Source organism: Pan paniscus, chromosome 2 (assembly GCF_029289425.2).
Source record: "Pan paniscus chromosome 2, NHGRI_mPanPan1-v2.0_pri, whole genome shotgun sequence".
Lineage (NCBI taxonomy): Eukaryota > Metazoa > Chordata > Mammalia > Primates > Hominidae > Pan > Pan paniscus.
The window spans coordinates 144,499,100-144,516,756 of record NC_085926.1 but is presented as its reverse complement, the minus strand read 5'-3'; the positions used below and the strand labels follow the sequence as shown (position 1 = coordinate 144,516,756).

Below are 17,657 nucleotides of genomic sequence, written 5' to 3'. Positions count from 1 at the left end.
TTGCATGGTAATGGAACATGGGCTTCTCTCCAAATTTGGATATAAATCTATTCAGATACAAATAGAAATGCCCTTGTAGGGTCAACATCAAGAGAGCTTGCGTTTCTGTGTAGTGTAAATTTAAAGAACAAAAAAGATATTTTGGCTTATTCATTTGGCATTTTCTCTGAAAATTCTTCTTTCTCAGTAATAATTGTAAAATATAATACAGAGCAAAAGCGTATTGTGGCTTTAGTTCTTAACATTTGGGAAACACAGACCCCTTTGAGAATCTGATAAAAGCTACTGAGCATTCACCAAAAATAAAATTATATACATACACCAATATTTCTATATAATTTCAGAGTTTTCACAAAATATCCTTACTTTAGCATAATTAAAAATCTTATGATCAATATTTTCACTATGATGCATAGGCTAATATCAATAAACAAGGCTTTTCATTGTAATACTAAGGTCAATAAAAATACATGGTAAGAATTTTTAAATAAAAGGATTCAATAAAATCTATATCATTTCTTTTATATCCTAGCTAGAATCACACACACACACACACACACACACACACACACACACAAATTCCAGATGATTTCCGAAGTTAGTAGTTCTTTAACATCTGAAGCTACATTTAAAAGTCTGTGGTCATATAGGCCACATGTTTATCAAGTCACCTGCATTACATGAGTCCCTCTATTTGGTTCATAAATATCAAGCACATACTATGAATGGCTAAATAGAATGTTCTTGGCCTGCTCAGAGAACAATTGCCAAAGTATAAATATAAAACTCATTTCATTGAGGGATAGCAAGAATTTTCCTTTTACATCAAGTGTATATAATAGTCACATGGGTGCTATGATCTGAATGTTTGAGTCCTCTGTCTTCCAAATTCATATATTAACATCCTAACCCCCAAGATGATGGTATTTGGAGGAAGGATCTCTGGGAGATGATTAGGTCATGAGGATGAAGGTCTCATGGATGGGATTAGTGTCCAGACATCAAATCTTCCAGTGCCCTGATCTTGGATATCTCAGCCTCCAGAACTGTGAGAAATAAATTTTTGTTGTTTATCAGCTTCCGAGTTTATGGTATTTGTTTTAGCAGCCCAAACACACTAAGACAGTGAGTATGTGGCACTTGGGAAAATTCATTCAAAAACCTTTATTGAGTTAGAATGAAAGAAACAAGATAGGGGAAATTTCTGTCCTTTTGACAGAAACTAACATAAGGAAATAGTTGGATATAGCATAGCATAACAAAAGCTTTGATGGGGAAGGACAAGTTGGCCTGGTAGCCTCTGAGAAATAGATCTAAGAGACAGCTGAGGGTCTCTGGACTTAGAGCTCCTAAAAGGTCATGTGTGTATTTCATTTGATTCTAAGTACTTTGTCCAGGACCATGACAGGTCCATAGAAAGGCTATAACAGAGATGTATTATTGTTAAAAATCCGATTAACAATGGAATTGGTGGTGGTGATGGGGTGTGTGTGTGTGTGTGTATGTTTGTGTACGATTTATAGACCATCCGAGTTTTTTGAATAATCAATATGGATAATTATTTTTACATTTTATAAAAATTTTTATAGAAATCTGAAGACCAGAAGAGACGTATGAGGTAATATTATAGATTTTTGAGTTGACAGAGATTAGAGCCAGCATGTAGATACAATTTTTCAGGGATAGGGTATAGAATGAGAAAATTAAAAAAGAGGATCAAGGATGAAGCACAGATAACACCAAAATTAAAAGTTAGGTAAAAACAAGAAAGCCCTCAGTGTCATAAAAGCAAAACTAGGGGGAAACACTATCAAATAAGTCAAAGAGGGAAAGTGTTTTGAAACAAGGGAGTTGTTAACCGTCAATGCCAAGAGAGGTCAAGTGAGTAAGGATTTCAAAGCATATTTAGGTTTGGCAACCGGAGGGCCATATGTTACCTTGGAAACAGCAGTTTCAGAGATGCGATAGGCCTTTGAAATAGCGAGCGGTAGCAGATTGCACTTGTGTCAGTAGAGAATGGTGGGTGGTGGGTGGGGAGAGAAAGTTGACAAGGCAAATATTGACACGTTTTAGGAAGCTTCTACTCAAATGAAAGAAACAAAGGGTTTGACATTGCAGAGCTGCAAAATAGGAAAATATTCCTTCACATTTTCTGCCATATAATATGTAAATCCTGAGCAAAGAATTCCACACAGATTTATGATCTTCGTGCCAGGAACGGGAGGTCAAGAAAACATTACAATGAATTACTAGAAATAGTTTATGGAACCACCCTTCCTCTATGTTTATCTGTCCAAATTACTTATAAAATGTGTCTGAGGTTAATGAGATAAAGCAGATAAGCCCTGGACCTCCCTTAAAACTCCGTAGCACTATCTACTTCTTCTATTTTAATTAGTCTTCTGTGGAACCACTTCCAAAGCTAATGTAACATTTCTCAGATTCTTCTTGGTTATAAAGAAGGTAAAATATAAGGGAAAAATTAAATAGAGATGATGTGTAAGCCCTTGCTTCAATTTCCTTATCTACAAATACTTGCAACCAAATCCTAGCCAGATCCTACTATAATCTTCACATTTCTTCCTTGCCATTGTTTTGTTTGTTTGTTTTACTTGACTAAACAATGGGTTTTCTTCTTGAGTTCTTTTGTACACTAATATATCCAAATGTAAATAAATTGAAACAGTCCAAATGAATTAGATGAAAATTTATGTATTCCTTTTTTCCTACATATAATAATTTTTAAAATGGAAAACTCTCAGACATAGTTTGTTTTTCTTCATTGATTTAAACTGGAAGATCATCGGACCCTTTGCTTTCCTCTAGCATGCCAATAAGGAGGAGGAGTGTGGTGGGCTTCTGTGAGATTCCCTATGGTCTCCTGCTTTGGAAATCCTATTTCAGTTATAAATGAAAGATAAATCTATCTTGAATTATTTTCCTCTCACTCTTTTTTAAAAAATTTTTTGATGTCTTATTTCTCTTTTATTTTTAAATTTTTGTTTTTAATTTTTGTGGGTACATAGTAGGCTTATATATTTATGAGTTATATAAGATATTTGATACAGGCATGCGATGCAATATCCATTACCTCCTTTGTGTTACAAACAATCCAATTATACTCTTTTGTACACTCTATATGTGTACAAAAAAAATAGAAAGAATAAGACCTGGTGTGTGATAGCACAACAGAGGGACTATAATTCCCTCACTCTTTTATCAAGATATCTTGGTGGCAGAGCCACTTAAGGCATTCTGTGTTACTTGATAGGCAGGTTTCATACCTCCACCTGCCTGGACAAAATTACAGATTGCTTCTAGATTCAGTATCAACATGAAAATGCAATATTTATACAGTAAATGGACAAATTATGCTTGCTTACTAATTGAATATTATCTTGATAAATGTAAGAAGACAATAAGAGAACTCCCTAAAACAGATAAATGCCAGATTTTAAACAAGAACGTGAAAATAATCTTTAGCCTGAGAGGTCACATGGTACTCCTTTTCTCACTTTCACTTTCTGAAGGAACTGCTCATGTGGGATCACATATTTGTTTAATAAACTATCTGGCTTTCAATGACTTAATGGACCTTTGTTTGTGGAGCAAAATAGGTAATACTGAGTTTTTTGTGAATAGCAACCTGAATATTACTTTATTTCTACTTAAGTGTAATATTTGAAAGCTTTATTCCACTGGTATATTAGAGGAATTTTGAGTGAACATGAAGTAATTGATCACAAAATTTTTAGACTTTCTAGGCCAATTGTTTTAAAGAAAATTTTGAGATAAAATCAAAACTTCCTGATTAAAAAAGAGGAAATGGGAATCTAGAATCCCACCTGCTCAGCCTCACCGAAGCCCCCAATCTTGTACTGACCCTCATACACACAGCTGTCCAAGAGACCTCTTCTTGAGACCTGAGGTTTTCTCAAGACACATTTTAAAATTCATTGATCTGGTTTGTTACTTTATCACCTTTCTTTCCTTTTCTAACTTGGGTTATTTTATGGCTCATAATCACCTTCAACTGAAAAACAATCAACAAACATGGCTGGAACCAAATTTTGTAGAAAACATACACAGCATTTGTGAAATTAAAAGAAAATTACTCACCATATCAATTCGCTGTAATTAAATCTGTGTGTGTGTCTCTGTGTGTGTGTGTGTGTGTGCACGCAATCCCTTATTGTAGCATCTGATGCAAAATATGTGAAGCGTATGTGAATTTTCTTCCTTCCGTTTTCCTTCTTCAAGTATTCCCTTTCTCACATGAAACAAGGGATGTAGAGATACACCCTAGGCTTATTTTTTAAGAAAAAAATATTATTTAAAGTCATTATTCTCTAATAAGAATTATTTTGTTGTGTTTCCCAAACCATGGGTATACATATTCTAAACAAGGGCTGTAGAAAATGGAATGAATTTGAAGGAATTTCCCAATAATGGCTTTTAGGACCTGCTACACTTTGATGGGACTGGTTTCCCACTTCTGAATTCTATCAGTGTGACCCTGGTGATGTAATAAATTTTAAAATCACAGTAGCTCCATTTTACTGGTTAGAGGGGGCATTTTAAGCAAAAGACATCACTCATGGAGTCATGCTAGGTTCCTAATTCTGAATTTTTGCTCACATATGAGGCGTGGCTTTGTAGGTTGTGCAGTATACAACGTCATATTATCTATGAGAAGGCCACTCAATTGCACACAGGGCAAAAATCATTGATTCCAGTGATTTTTATGACAGACAAAAGTAACATCTCAGTTCTAACAAAACCAGAAAAGGGTCTCAATGTAGGGATTCCATGATAGATCTTTATTTTAGCCCCAGACACCCACTCTCTGTCCGTCTCCACCCATCCCCACCCTGCTCTCTGCCCAGGGAAGTTGACTTCTTTCTCCTACAAAACAAAATTTCCATGTCCTCTGTCTTCTTGTTGGCATTTAGTCAGTGAAGAGCCGGGAGATTGGGAAGGTGGGAAGAGAGTGAGGTCAGAGTAGCTATTTCCCTGTCTCAATCCCTCTCAAGACAGCCAACCTCCATGACTCTATTCTTCTGGATTCTTGTTTTAATTCATATATTTCTCTTTAGGACTGACTAATAGACTAAGGGGTATTTGTCTTCTGTCCCACACTCACAGATTTATAAATAATGCCTTTGCAAATGAGCATTCTGGATCTTCTTCCGTTTTGAAGGTGTCATCGAGTTTCTATTGGTACCCTGACTGTAGGAGGTCCCTTCCTCATGCACACTCAGGCATTGCATGACTAGCCCTTCCTTGTGCTCATGCTCCACATTCAGAATCTCAGTTCCACTGATATATGCCTCTGCATCTCTCTAATAGGAAAAAGGAAGCAAGGGGGCAATCTGAAAAGAAGTATAGAGGCCGGGCGTGGTGGCTCACGCCTATAATCTCAGCACTTTGGGAAGCCGAGGCGGTCGGATCACGAGGTAAGGAGATCAAGACCACCCTGGTTAACGCAGTGAAACCCCGTCTCTACTAAAAAAAGTACAAAAAATTAGCCGGGCGTGGGGGGCGGGCGCCTGTAGTCCCAGCTTCTCCGGAGGCTGAGGCAGGAGAATGGCGGGAACCCAGGAGGGGGAGCTTGCAGTGAGCCGAGATGGCGCCACTGCACTCCAGCCTGGGCGACAAAGCGAGACTACGTTTTAAAATAAATAAATAAATAAATAAATGTATAGTAGAAAATCTAGCAGATACGCTTATGTTCATCTTCAATTAGGAGAGAAATAAAAATTCCTAGACACTCCCTTTTTCTGTGAGAAATGCCACTACAGATCGCAGAACAACAAATATTTTGATTTTTTTAACAAAGTGTCACTCGTTGTGTTTTTCCCACTTTGCATTTATTAATGCTTTATTGTTTTTAAACTACTTCCATGTTCATTCTTTCATTTAATTAACCTAAAAGTATATGCTTTCAAAAAGTTAAAGTTGCCTATCTGTGATTACACAACTAATAAATGATAATTGCAAAAAAAAAAGAAATATTTTGATTTTAAATTTGTTTAAAGTTCCTAGTGCTCAAAACATGATATCAAACCATATAAAAGTTTTAAAATATGAGTTTTATATTCCATTCTCCAAACTCTGGTTCCATTGTATTTTTTAACAATTTACTCATTTTTCTTGGGATAGATGTCAGAAAATAATCTTAAAATACTCTAAAAATATTCAACTCTCTAAATATTATAAATACGTAGAAACACTTATAAGATTAACCTAACATAATGCTTCAAATTCCTGATTTATCAATTTAACAGTATCTATTTATTCTCAATATAGGTTAGCTACCTAAGGAAATCACGCTTTCTTTCTCCATATATATAAATGTGTGTGTGTGTGTGTGTGTGTGTGTACACATACACAACTGCTGTTATGTTTTCAAGGTTTATATAATTTATCTTCTATTATTTATGTATAACCAAGACCTTTGGGTTTTATTCATAGGTGGATTACAAAAAGTGAAGACCAATAATAGTATTTATAATATAATGGCATGCAATACTTCAGAACAAAGTTGCATGAAAGAAAAAAGTACAAGTAACCTTAAGCTACTAAATATGAGCCACTAAAGGGAAAATATTCTCAGCATTAAGGTCAAATTAATTCTGTTTTCAGATAATCAATTGCTCAAAATCATGAGTGTGCTTGTTTCTCCACCTTGAACTGCAAATCTAGTTATATATAATTTTAAATGGAAGATAATTAAAAATAATCATATAGTCATCAATATACACAAATATAGCATTATTTATGTTAAACTTTCAATGAATTTATTAATCCTAGGAAAAACTGATAATGAGAATGAAATCACGGCTTCAGAAGGGTAACCTTGGTAACAGTTTGGCTTGGTTTCCATGGTTACAAAGAGTACACTGAGAGACTCAAAGAATCACAATTTCCTTTGATTGGTAGATTCTCAAAAATGATGATTTGGAAAGTGACAGAGGATTAAAAAAGAAAATATATTTTTCTCATGAGGAATGAGACATTGGAAGTAATAATAGCATATTGATGGTTGGACACATGACAGACCTTTGAAAATTAATGAAACTTTTGCTTCTTCATTAAAATATTGGATAGAATATCTCCATTTTTAACAGTATGAATCTGCAAACAAAAATTCCTGCTCCTGATTAACTAGCTAAAGTATATTAGATTGTTTATAATCTACTTTAAATATTAGCTTAAAAATCTATTACTTAACTTACCTTGTGAATGAACCCAGACTAAAACACATATTTTTTTAAATCTCTGTATTATTTTATGGAGTTTAATAGACAAAAAACTATGTTGTAATAGAAAGCATAGTAAGAAGAGCATTTAGAAAACTAGAGTTGGGTGTATCTCTGTAGCTAGTTGCATAATTTAGGTACATCATTTTAGTTGCAAATTGCTTTTCTTCTCACCAAGTAACTAGCAGTACGCACTATCAAAAATAACACAAAAACTGAAAAACTACCTAAGCTACTGATTAGGAAACACTATTCTGCATGATTTTAATAATGTCCTGCATGCCTTGAATCCCATGATTTTAAAACATTTTCTTTCAACTTGAAACATAAACTTGAAGAGATGCGTAGACAGTCCAGGTAAAAATTGTGGACAAAGCTCTATATACTTTAGTCCCCCAAGCCTCAGAAGACTCAGGAAAAATATTCAACAATCTTCAGGGCTTTTTCTCAGAAGGAAGAATGTTCAAAAGAAAAAGAAGAAGAAGAAGAAGGATTGAACAATCTTTCCCAGAGTTAACTTGGAAAAGCAAAGCAATTGAAGACTAAGCATTAAAAAAAAAAAATGCAAATCCTCTGAGAGAGGGGAAGAAGGTGAGATGAGTGCACTAAAGGCCATTGATTTAGCTGGGATCGTAACACCAACCTCAGTCCCCTCTACTATGCGGTGCCTTAAACCCTCAAATTCTAACCTCATAGTCAATAGATCAGTCATTCTTGAAATTTTGTGATCAAAAGCAACAGTTTCTACTTGTGTTTCATTCCAGTGTGAGGAGAGAGTGTGGAAATGGCTACTGGAAGAAGTGATGAGAGAATTACCTAGGCTAACCACCTCAGGAGCAAGGTGGGCTCTAGGGTCCACTTTATTTTGAATGCAAGAGCACCCACCACAGAACAGAAGCAGCTGCACAGCCAACTTAGTATATTGAAACTTTATACAATATATTTCACAAAAAAAATGGAAAAAGGAGCACAGAAAACACATCCTTTATATAAAATATCACAGAACCTAGGTTGAATTCTCCTCTTGAAACTTCGTGGTCTTAGGCTACATAAAAGTAATGCAATGTGAAATAACAGTGTTAAACTGAAGCTCTGTGAATTTTAAATTAGGTTGAAAAATTTACCCACACTGCATCATAACAATTAGAAGACCATGATATAGAAAAAAGAAAGCAGCATGTCAATACTGCAAATATACCATTATAAAAGGAAGGAATAAAAAAGAAAGAAAGAAACAGATAAAAGAAAGAGAGGAAGGAAAGAGGAAGATGAATGACCAAGGAGATAGGAAGGAATAATGGACTACAAAAATGAAATAAAAAATCAACTCTAGAAGAAAAATATTACCTAATAAAATAAAGAAAAATACTGCACTGTTTCTTGGCAAAGAACTTACAGAAAACACATTCAAGGTATCAGTATACTAAGTTTACAATAATAAAATAGCAGATTAAAGTGAAAATACAGAGCTAAGAGCAAAACTGAAGGGGAAATAATAGTATTAAAGAACTAAAAAATAACTGGAAAATAACAGGTAAAGTAAGTAACCTAGATAATATTAAATAACATAAGTAGAACAGATAACACAGCCTTGCGGCCATAAAGTGAATGCAGAGAAACAAGACCAAGTGATTAAAGTAACTAGAAAAAAACAAAACAAAACAAAAAAAAACTATAGACACAGAGCAGGGAATAAAAGTAAAACCTAAAATCCAGAATAACCTTGTATGCTAAGCAGAAAACACAATCGATGGGACAAAAAAATTTCTTAAGAAAAAAATCTAACATATAGTAGTCCACCTCTTGAGATTCAAGGGTAAAGATAGACTTCTTCAGTCATGTAAGCAGTAAAAGCAAGACATTTATGAGGTGGAGAATGCATATTGTCTTCAGACATCCACATAAATATTCAGAGACTATAGAACAGTCTACAGTGTAACAGGACATGAAATGTAAACAAAGAATGCTATACTCAACCAATCTGCCAAGCAAGTATAAAGGCAACAGAAATTTTCAGATACACCTGAATTAAGAAAATATGAACCCATGAACCCTTCATGAAAACACAGCATCATGACAAATATAACCACCAATGATATGGTAATGTTGTGCTTAAAAGGCTAATGATAAACTCTAAAAATTCTATATGTAAGACTTAGACTTAAATGTTGTTAAGAAATATGATTGTGGAAAACAACTTTTGACTTTATTATATATGCATGATCAGTTTGTAAGGTTGAGGCTCTAAAAGAATACAAATAAAACCTTTAGCTTCCAAGCCAAGAAAGAAAACGAAAATAAGGAGGAAGAATTAATAAAATTTTATCAATTCAAAAGGAGACAATGTGACTTTTTTAAATGAATCAGGAAAATAATATGCAACATATAAAATAAGATGGTAGAAATAAGCCCAAATAAATCAGAAATTAAAATAAATATAAAAGTAATATACATATTATATACTTATCTACTGGAATATGTATATTACCAGATTGGATGTTTTTTTAAAAATCAGCTATATTTATTTTACATTTAAAATTTTGGGGGGCATATGATCTAGAAATTGAGTTAATCACAAACCTGTTTAATTCAACATTATCAAAACCATCTCTTATTTAGGTATTGCTTTACACTAATGTACTTGATGCATGTATTGGTGTGTATCTTGAAATAGCTTTAAGATTGTTTTATGTTGTGTGTTTCAACTATTTTCTTGTCATCTTGAGAATTAACTGTAGGGAACGGGGCAGAAATGAGAAGTTTGTTTATGAGATGACTGCAATAACACAGGCAACAAAATATTATGACTGGACTAGGATGGAAGTCGTAGAGTGCTGAGAACTGGTTGGAGTCTTTATGTATTTTGAAGGAAGAGCCAAGGGATTCTGTATGTAAAATATACGGTATATGATTTTTTTTCTATGAACTCTGCAGAGAAGTAAAAATATAAGGTATGAGATAAAGAGGGGAGTCACTAATGGCCACAAGATTTGGCCTAACTGGAGAGATACAGTTGGCATGGACTGGGTGGGTAAAGCAGATTAGGAGTTCAGTTTTCATCCTGTTGAGTTTGAAGTGTTATTATACAAGTAAAGAATGCAAAACAGAAGCCTGAGCTAGAGATATAAATTGGAACAGTCAACATGTATAGTTTATTTAAAGCCACCAGACTAGACCAGATAACCCAGGAAGTGAATATATAAATAAAGGGATTAAGGAAGAAGACTGAGGCACTACAAAATAGATGTCTGAAAGAAGAGGCGTTGCCAGCAAAACAGACTGAGAAAGAATGATCAGTAAAACCAACAAAATATGGCATACTAAAAGCCTATTGAGGAAAGTGTGTCAAGAAGGAGGTTGTGATCAACTGTGTCAGGTGTTGTCAGTAGGTCAAACAAGAGGAGACACAAAAATTAATCATTGGACTCAAGGACAGGGAGATTATTATTAACTTTAACAAATGCAATTTGTGGAATAGTGAAGGCAGAAGCTTGAGTGGAGTGGGTTGAGGGAGCATGGGAGGAAAGAAATCAGGGGCTGCAAGTACAAAACTCTTCTGAAGAGTTTTGCTGCAAAGTGGAGCAAAGAAAGGGACAGCAACAAGTAGGGGGAGTCAGTCAAGAAAAAACATATTTAAGAAGGGAGAGAGGTGGATATGGCTAATGGGTACAAAAAATAGAAAAAAATGAGTAGTACCTGCTAATTTGATAGCACAGCAGGGTGACTATAATCAATAATAAGGTAATTGTACATTTTAAAATAACTTAAAGAGTGTAATTGGATTGTAACTCAAAGGATAAATGCCTCAGGGAATAGACACCCCATTCTCCATGATGTGATTATTTCACATTTCATGCCTGTATCCAAACATCTCATGTACCCGATAAATATGTACACCTACTATGGACATGATCATGTGGAAAGTGAAAACTTGATGAAGTAAGAGAGAAGAGAGAACTGCTGGTGCACTGTCCTTGAGTGTAAAGGAGAGAATGAGACCTAGCGCACACGTGGAGGGAGGAGGCTGCTGTATCATCCTGGGAAACACGGGGGAAAGCGGATTACATGTGGGTGGACTTGGACACTGGTGGGGAGATATGGTGGGGGGAGTTTTTTAAAGTCATCTTCTGATAGCTTCCATTTCTCAATTTATGTAAAGTCACCAGTTGAGAACAAGCGTAGGATAGGAGGTTTTGGGTTCTTGTGAAAGAAGTTTGAAATAGTCATCTAGGAGACTGGGTGACATGGACATCTTGAGTATTGAGGGCCCACTTGATTTTCAGGTTTACAAATATGGAAGTGAGACCAATAAGTATTCTTTTGCTTGCTTTATATGTGTTTAGGCACAAGATTGGAAAAGGAGAAAAGTCAGAATAAACCAGGATTTTTCTTTTTTTCTTTGATCAAGTAAGTACTATCTAACAAGATATGCTTATATTCAGGAGTGAAATTATAAAAATTCTTTCTGGAATTTAGGCTGGGTGACAAAGAGGATGAGGACATCAAGGAGGCAAAAGATAAGTGAGATCAAAGACCTTGGTGCATCAAAAGCTTATTTCAGTGGGAGTACCAGAGGGAGTGGGCCAGAAGTAGAGGAAGAAAATAGGGCAATAGGATACATGAATTTGATATTATGCTAGGACTGCATTTACAAGTCACAACAAATCTAAGTTATAGCTATAAAATTATGTTTGTTTAAAACAGGCGGAGGTAGAAGAAGAGACAAGATCATTGGAGAAAAGTAAGAGGACATGAAAATGTTGGAATCATTTGTATGTACATGGAGTTTTCTAACAATTAAGATAAGGGTGATACAGGCCTACCTTAGAGGTATCACTGGTTCAGCTCTAGACCACTGCAATAAAGCAAATCACACAAATAATTTTGGTTTCTCAATGCATATAAAAGTCATGTTTACACTATAGTCTATAAAGTATGTAACAGCATTATGTCTAGAAAACAATGTACATAACTTAAAAATATTTTATTGCTAAATAATACTAACAATCATCTGAGCATTTGGCCAGTCAAAACCTTTTTGCTGGTGGAGGTTCTTGCCTTGATGTTGATGGCTGCTAACTGGTCAGGGTGCTGTTTGCTGAAAGTTGGGGTGACTGTAGCAATTTCTTAAAATAATGCAACAATAAATGTTGCCACATCAATTGACTCTTCCTTTTTCAAAAGAGTTATCTGTAGCATGCAATATTGTTTGATAGCATTTTACCCATGGTAGAATTTTCAAAAGTGAAGTCAATCTTCTCAATCCCAGCTGCTTTATCAACCAACTTTTATGTAACATTCTAAATGTTTATGTCTTTTCAACAATGTTCACAGCATCTTCACCAGGAGTAAATTGCATCTCAAAAAACCTCTTCCTTTGCTTATCCATAAGAAGCAACTCCTCATTCATCAGATTTTATTGTGAGATTGGAGCAATTCAGTCCCATCTTCAGTCTTCACTTCTAATTCTAGTTCTCTTGTTATTTCCACCACAAGAGAATTGGTAATCACTTCCTCCACCAAAGTTTTGAACCCCTCCAAGTTATCCCTGAGAGTTCTTTATTTCAACTGCTAATGTTGATATTTTGACCTTCTCCCATAAATCATGCTCTCAACGGCATCTATTATAGAATGGTGAACCTTTTCCAAAAGGCTTTCAATTTACTTTGCCCAGGTCAGAAGCTAAGAATTGACTTCTCCTCTTTAGGTATGAAATTTCTATCTAGTATCTTCTTCCAGTCAAAAGCTGTTTCATATACAATGAAAATCTAGTTTTTGATGTAGCCACCTTCATCTATTATTTTATCTACATCTTTGGGAAAACTTGCTGCAGCTTCTACAGCAGCACTTGTTGCTTCACCTTGCACTCTTATGTTATGGAGATGGCTATTTTCATTAAACTATGGAGATGGCTATTTTCATTAAACATCATCAACCAACTTCTGCTAGCTTCAAACTTTTTATTTACAGCTTCCTTATCTCTCACCCTTTGCAGGATTGAAGAGTTAGGACCTTGTACTGGATTAGGCTTGGATTTAAAGAAATATTGTGGCTGATTTGATCTATTCAGACCACTAAAACTTTCTCCATATCAGCAATAATGCTGTTTCACTTAATTTTCTTCAAGAATTTTTCTTGGCATTCACAACTTGGCTAACCGGTGCTAGCATTCGACCTATCATGGCTTTTGACATGCCTTGTTCAGTATACTTAATCATCTCTGAGTTTGATTGAACGTGAGAGACATGTGACTATTACTTTCACTTGAACACTTAGAGGTCATTATAGAGTTATTAATTGGCCTGTTTTCAGCTTGTGTCCCCGAGAATAGGAAGGCCTGAGGATGCGGAGAGAGATGGGAGAACATTCAGTCGGTGGAGCAGTCAGAATACACACATTTATTGTTTGCCATTTTATAAGTTGATGGTTCGTGTGTTTCAACAAAAACAATTACAATAGTCACATCAATGATCACTGATCACATATTGTCAAAAAAGATACCATAGTAATGAAAATGTTTGCAACATTGCAATGTTGCCAAAATTTCCAAAAAGGGATACGAAGTGAACACATGCTATTAGAAAAATGGCACTGATGAGCTTGCTCCAGATGCAGGGTTACAAACCTTTAATTTGTGAAAAACAAAAAACAAAAACAAACAAAAAACCACTGTATCTACAAACAACAGTAAAACAAGGTATTCTTGTGTTGCAAATGGTGACAGAAAGCCAGGATCTCAAATCATTAAGAAGTAAAAAGGAATGTCAGATACCAGCAACAGAATGAACTTTGTTGTATTCTTACTTTTTTACTAAACACTTTTGTCAATATCTACTTAGGTAATTGTATGCACATCTACTTCATTATTTCTAATATTTGTATGCTATTCTACAGTGGGCCTCCATCACATTTTACTTTTATCAATTTTTTTTTGTTATGAACACCTGAGTTGCCTACAACTTCTCATTATCTCTAGCTATCATGAGTGTCCTCTATGAGCCCATGGAAGAATTTCACTGAGGTATGTACCCTCTGTATACACACAAATACTGCCAGATTACACTCCAAAGTGGGAACACCAATCTACAAACCACACCAGTTAAGAATTGGAATATTCCAGGAACTAAGAATGTAATTGTAGGTCCCTACCCTGTTCATATATCATTCTCTCCCCACTAAGGTAACTAAATATCAGTCTGATATTTGTATTAGTCATATGCCTGTTTTATTTTTTAAAGTATAGTTTTAGTATACAGGCATGCCATTGATTTAGGCCATTTCAAGTTATATAAAAATTTAATCATACTTATAAGCAGTTTTCTGTGAATTGCTTTTTACACTTGACACCATGACTATAATATCCATGTTATATGCACGTAGCATAGTTGCATATAGGTATGCAACTATCTCATGTTTGGTAAATGGACATTTTGGTTGTTTTCTATTTGAGGTAATAATGACCAATACTTCGGCACACGACTCGGCCCTCGGGGAACTCTTTTTCTACATCTCTCCTACTCTTAAACTCCTCAACTCACAGAGAGTTGGAGAGCTGGCACCATGAGCTTCCAGTTCCTACGGGATCGCCACAACGGGAGCAGCAATGGGAATCCGCGAGTCCCCCACCTCTCCTCCGCCGGGCAGCACCTCTACAGCCCCGCGCCACCCCTCTCCCACACTGGAGTCGCCGAGTATCAGCCGCCACCCTACTTTCCCCCTCCCTACCAGCAGCTGGCCTACTCCCAGTCGGCCGACCCCTACTCGCATCTGGGGGAAGCGTACGCCGCCGCCATCAACCCCCTGCACCAGCCGGCGCCCACAGGCAGCCAGCAGCAGGCCTGGCCCGGCCGCCAGAGCCAGGAGGGAGCGGGGCTGCCCTCGCACCACGGGCGCCCGGCCGGCCTGCTGCCCCACCTCTCCGGGCTGGAGGCGGGCGCGGTGAGCGCCGGCAGGGATGCCCACCGCCGCTCCGACCTGCTGCTGCCACACGCACACGCCCTGGATGCCGCGGGCCTGGCCGAGAACCTGGGGCTCCACGACATGCCTCACTAGATGGACGAGGTGCAGAATGTCGACGACCAGCACCTGTTGCTGCACGATCAGACAGTCATTCGCAAAGGTCCCATTTCCATGACCAAGAACTCTCTGAACCTCCCCTGTCAGAAGGAGCTGGTGGGGGCCGTAATGAACCCCACTGAGGTCTTCCGCTCAGTCCCTGGAAGATTGTCGCTCCTCAGCTCTACGTCTAAATACAAAGTGACAGTGGCTGAAGTACAGAGGCGACTGTCCCCACCTGAATGCTTAAATGCCTCGTTACTGGGAGGTGTTCTGAGAAGAGCCAAATCGAAAAATGGAGGCCGGTCCTTGCGGGAGAAGTTGGACAAGGTTGGGTTGAATCTTCCGGCTGGGAGACGGAAAGCCGCTCATGTGACTCTCCTGACATCCTTAGTAGAAGGTGAAGCTGTTCATTTGGCTAGGGACTTTGCCTATGTCTGTGAAGCCGAATTTCCTGGTAAACCAGTGGCAGAATACTTAACCAGACCTCATCTTGGAGGACGAAATGAGATGGCAGCTAGGAAGAACATGCTATTGGCGGCCCAGCAACTGTGTAAAGAATTCACAGAACTTCTCAGCCAAGACCGGACACCCCATGGGACCAGCAGGCTCGCCCCAGTCTTGGAGACGAACATACAGAACTGCTTGTCTCATTTCAGCCTGATTACCCACGGGTTTGGCAGCCAGGCCATCTGTGCCGCGGTGTCTGCCCTGCAGAACTACATCAAAGAAGCCCTGATTGTCATAGACAAATCCTACATGAACCCTGGAGACCAGAGTCCAGCTGATTCTAACAAAACCCTGGAGAAAATGGAGAAGCACAGGAAATAAAATTGGGACGAAGAAAGGTTCGGAGAGTAGGGAAGGAACAGGACTGCAAAAATCCTTCTCCACCGCACAGACTGGGAACCCCTCCTGGCCTGGGGGAAGAGTTTGTTACCTACCTTACTATTTAAAGGGCCTTCACTGGTTCTGCATCACCCGCCCCTGGATTCCTTAGTTGTTTCTCTAGCGCTGAGCTATCTCCTAACTTTGGACCTATTATCAGAAGGTGACAAGTACTGGCTCTTTATTCATTAAGCTTTTTTTTTTTTGAACCCCATTCTTTCCTTCTCTGAAAGTGTTGCTACAAGTTTTAGAATCTTTTAAATACATTCCCTGGGCCAACAGACCCACACACTTAGCCACTGAAATGTCAAATTGATGTGCTCTAGATCAACAGATCAACAATACCTTTTTTTTCAGTGTTAAGGTAATGGCTGTTTTTTGTGTCCGCTAAATATTTACCTTGAAAAAAAGAGAAGTGTGTATCTAGCTTCTTCGGAGATCAAGTCCTCTGGTAGGAGGCAAAGGTTCTATCTGCTTAGCAACTAGTTAATAAGTGGTATCTGACACACTCTAAACCCCGTGTTCAAAGGGGGCCTTCTGGTTTTAGGAAACTTGCAGAAACGAAGCCTGCTGATTGATTTTTTTCTCCTTTTTTTTTTTCTAACTTTGAAAGTTAACTCTTCAAATGGGAGACTCTTTGAAATGACATGTTCCTTTAAGGTACTGAAGCTTTATTTGCATATTTATTTCAGATGTTTCGAGTAAACTTGAAAAGGGTAGGCACGAAGCAATTTGTTGCTGCTTATCACCCCCAAGTCCCCGTGGAGGTTCTGTATTTTAAGAAACAGTGCGTTGAGTGTACAGATTTTATTTATGCGTAATTTAATGGGGTCTGTAAATACTGGTGCACTTCTTACGACTTTTTTGGGACATGGGATCCAATTTTAATATTAACTTTTAATCGTGATGGGGTAATCTATAACACATCATAAGGTTTTATTCATATATATACAGGGTATTAAGAATTAAGAGGATGCTGGGCTCTGTTCTTGGCTTGGAAGATTCTATTTAATTGAAACTCTCTGTTCAGAAAGCAATAACTTTGTCTCGTTCCTGTTGGGCTGAACCCTAAGGTGAGTGTGCAGTACAGTGTGTGTGGGTGAAATGGAGATTTGGAATTGAACTCTCTACCTGTAAATGTTCCCCAAATAATTGTGTGTATGATACGTGTATAATAAAAGTATTCTTGTTAGAATCTGAAAAAAAAATAATAATAATGACCAATACTTCTATAAATAATTTTATGTAGTGTTCATGGTAAAACTATGCAAGTTTTTAAGCCTATACACGTAGAAGTGGAATTGCTATGACACAGAGTATGTATCTCTTCAGATATACTAAATATTGCCAAACTATTGTAGAAATACACTCAGTTGCCAGGAGTATATAAGAGCTGATATTGCTTTATGTTCTTCTAACACTTTGTATTGTCTGTCCTCTTAATTTTTGCCT

The 17,657-nt window shown here is 37.0% G+C and overlaps 1 protein-coding gene across 1 annotated transcript; it reads left to right on the top strand.

Annotated features, from left to right (window-relative positions):
- The first annotated feature begins 14,822 nt into the window (after positions 1 to 14,822).
- On the top strand, positions 14,823 to 17,356 carry LOC100979093 (transcription factor AP-2 gamma-like). The gene is given in 1 exon segment (XM_034955642.2): positions 14,823 to 17,356. A coding segment is annotated over 1 exon segment (1,326 nt). The 3' UTR covers positions 16,149 to 17,356.
- The last annotated feature ends 301 nt before the right edge of the window (positions 17,357 to 17,657 follow it).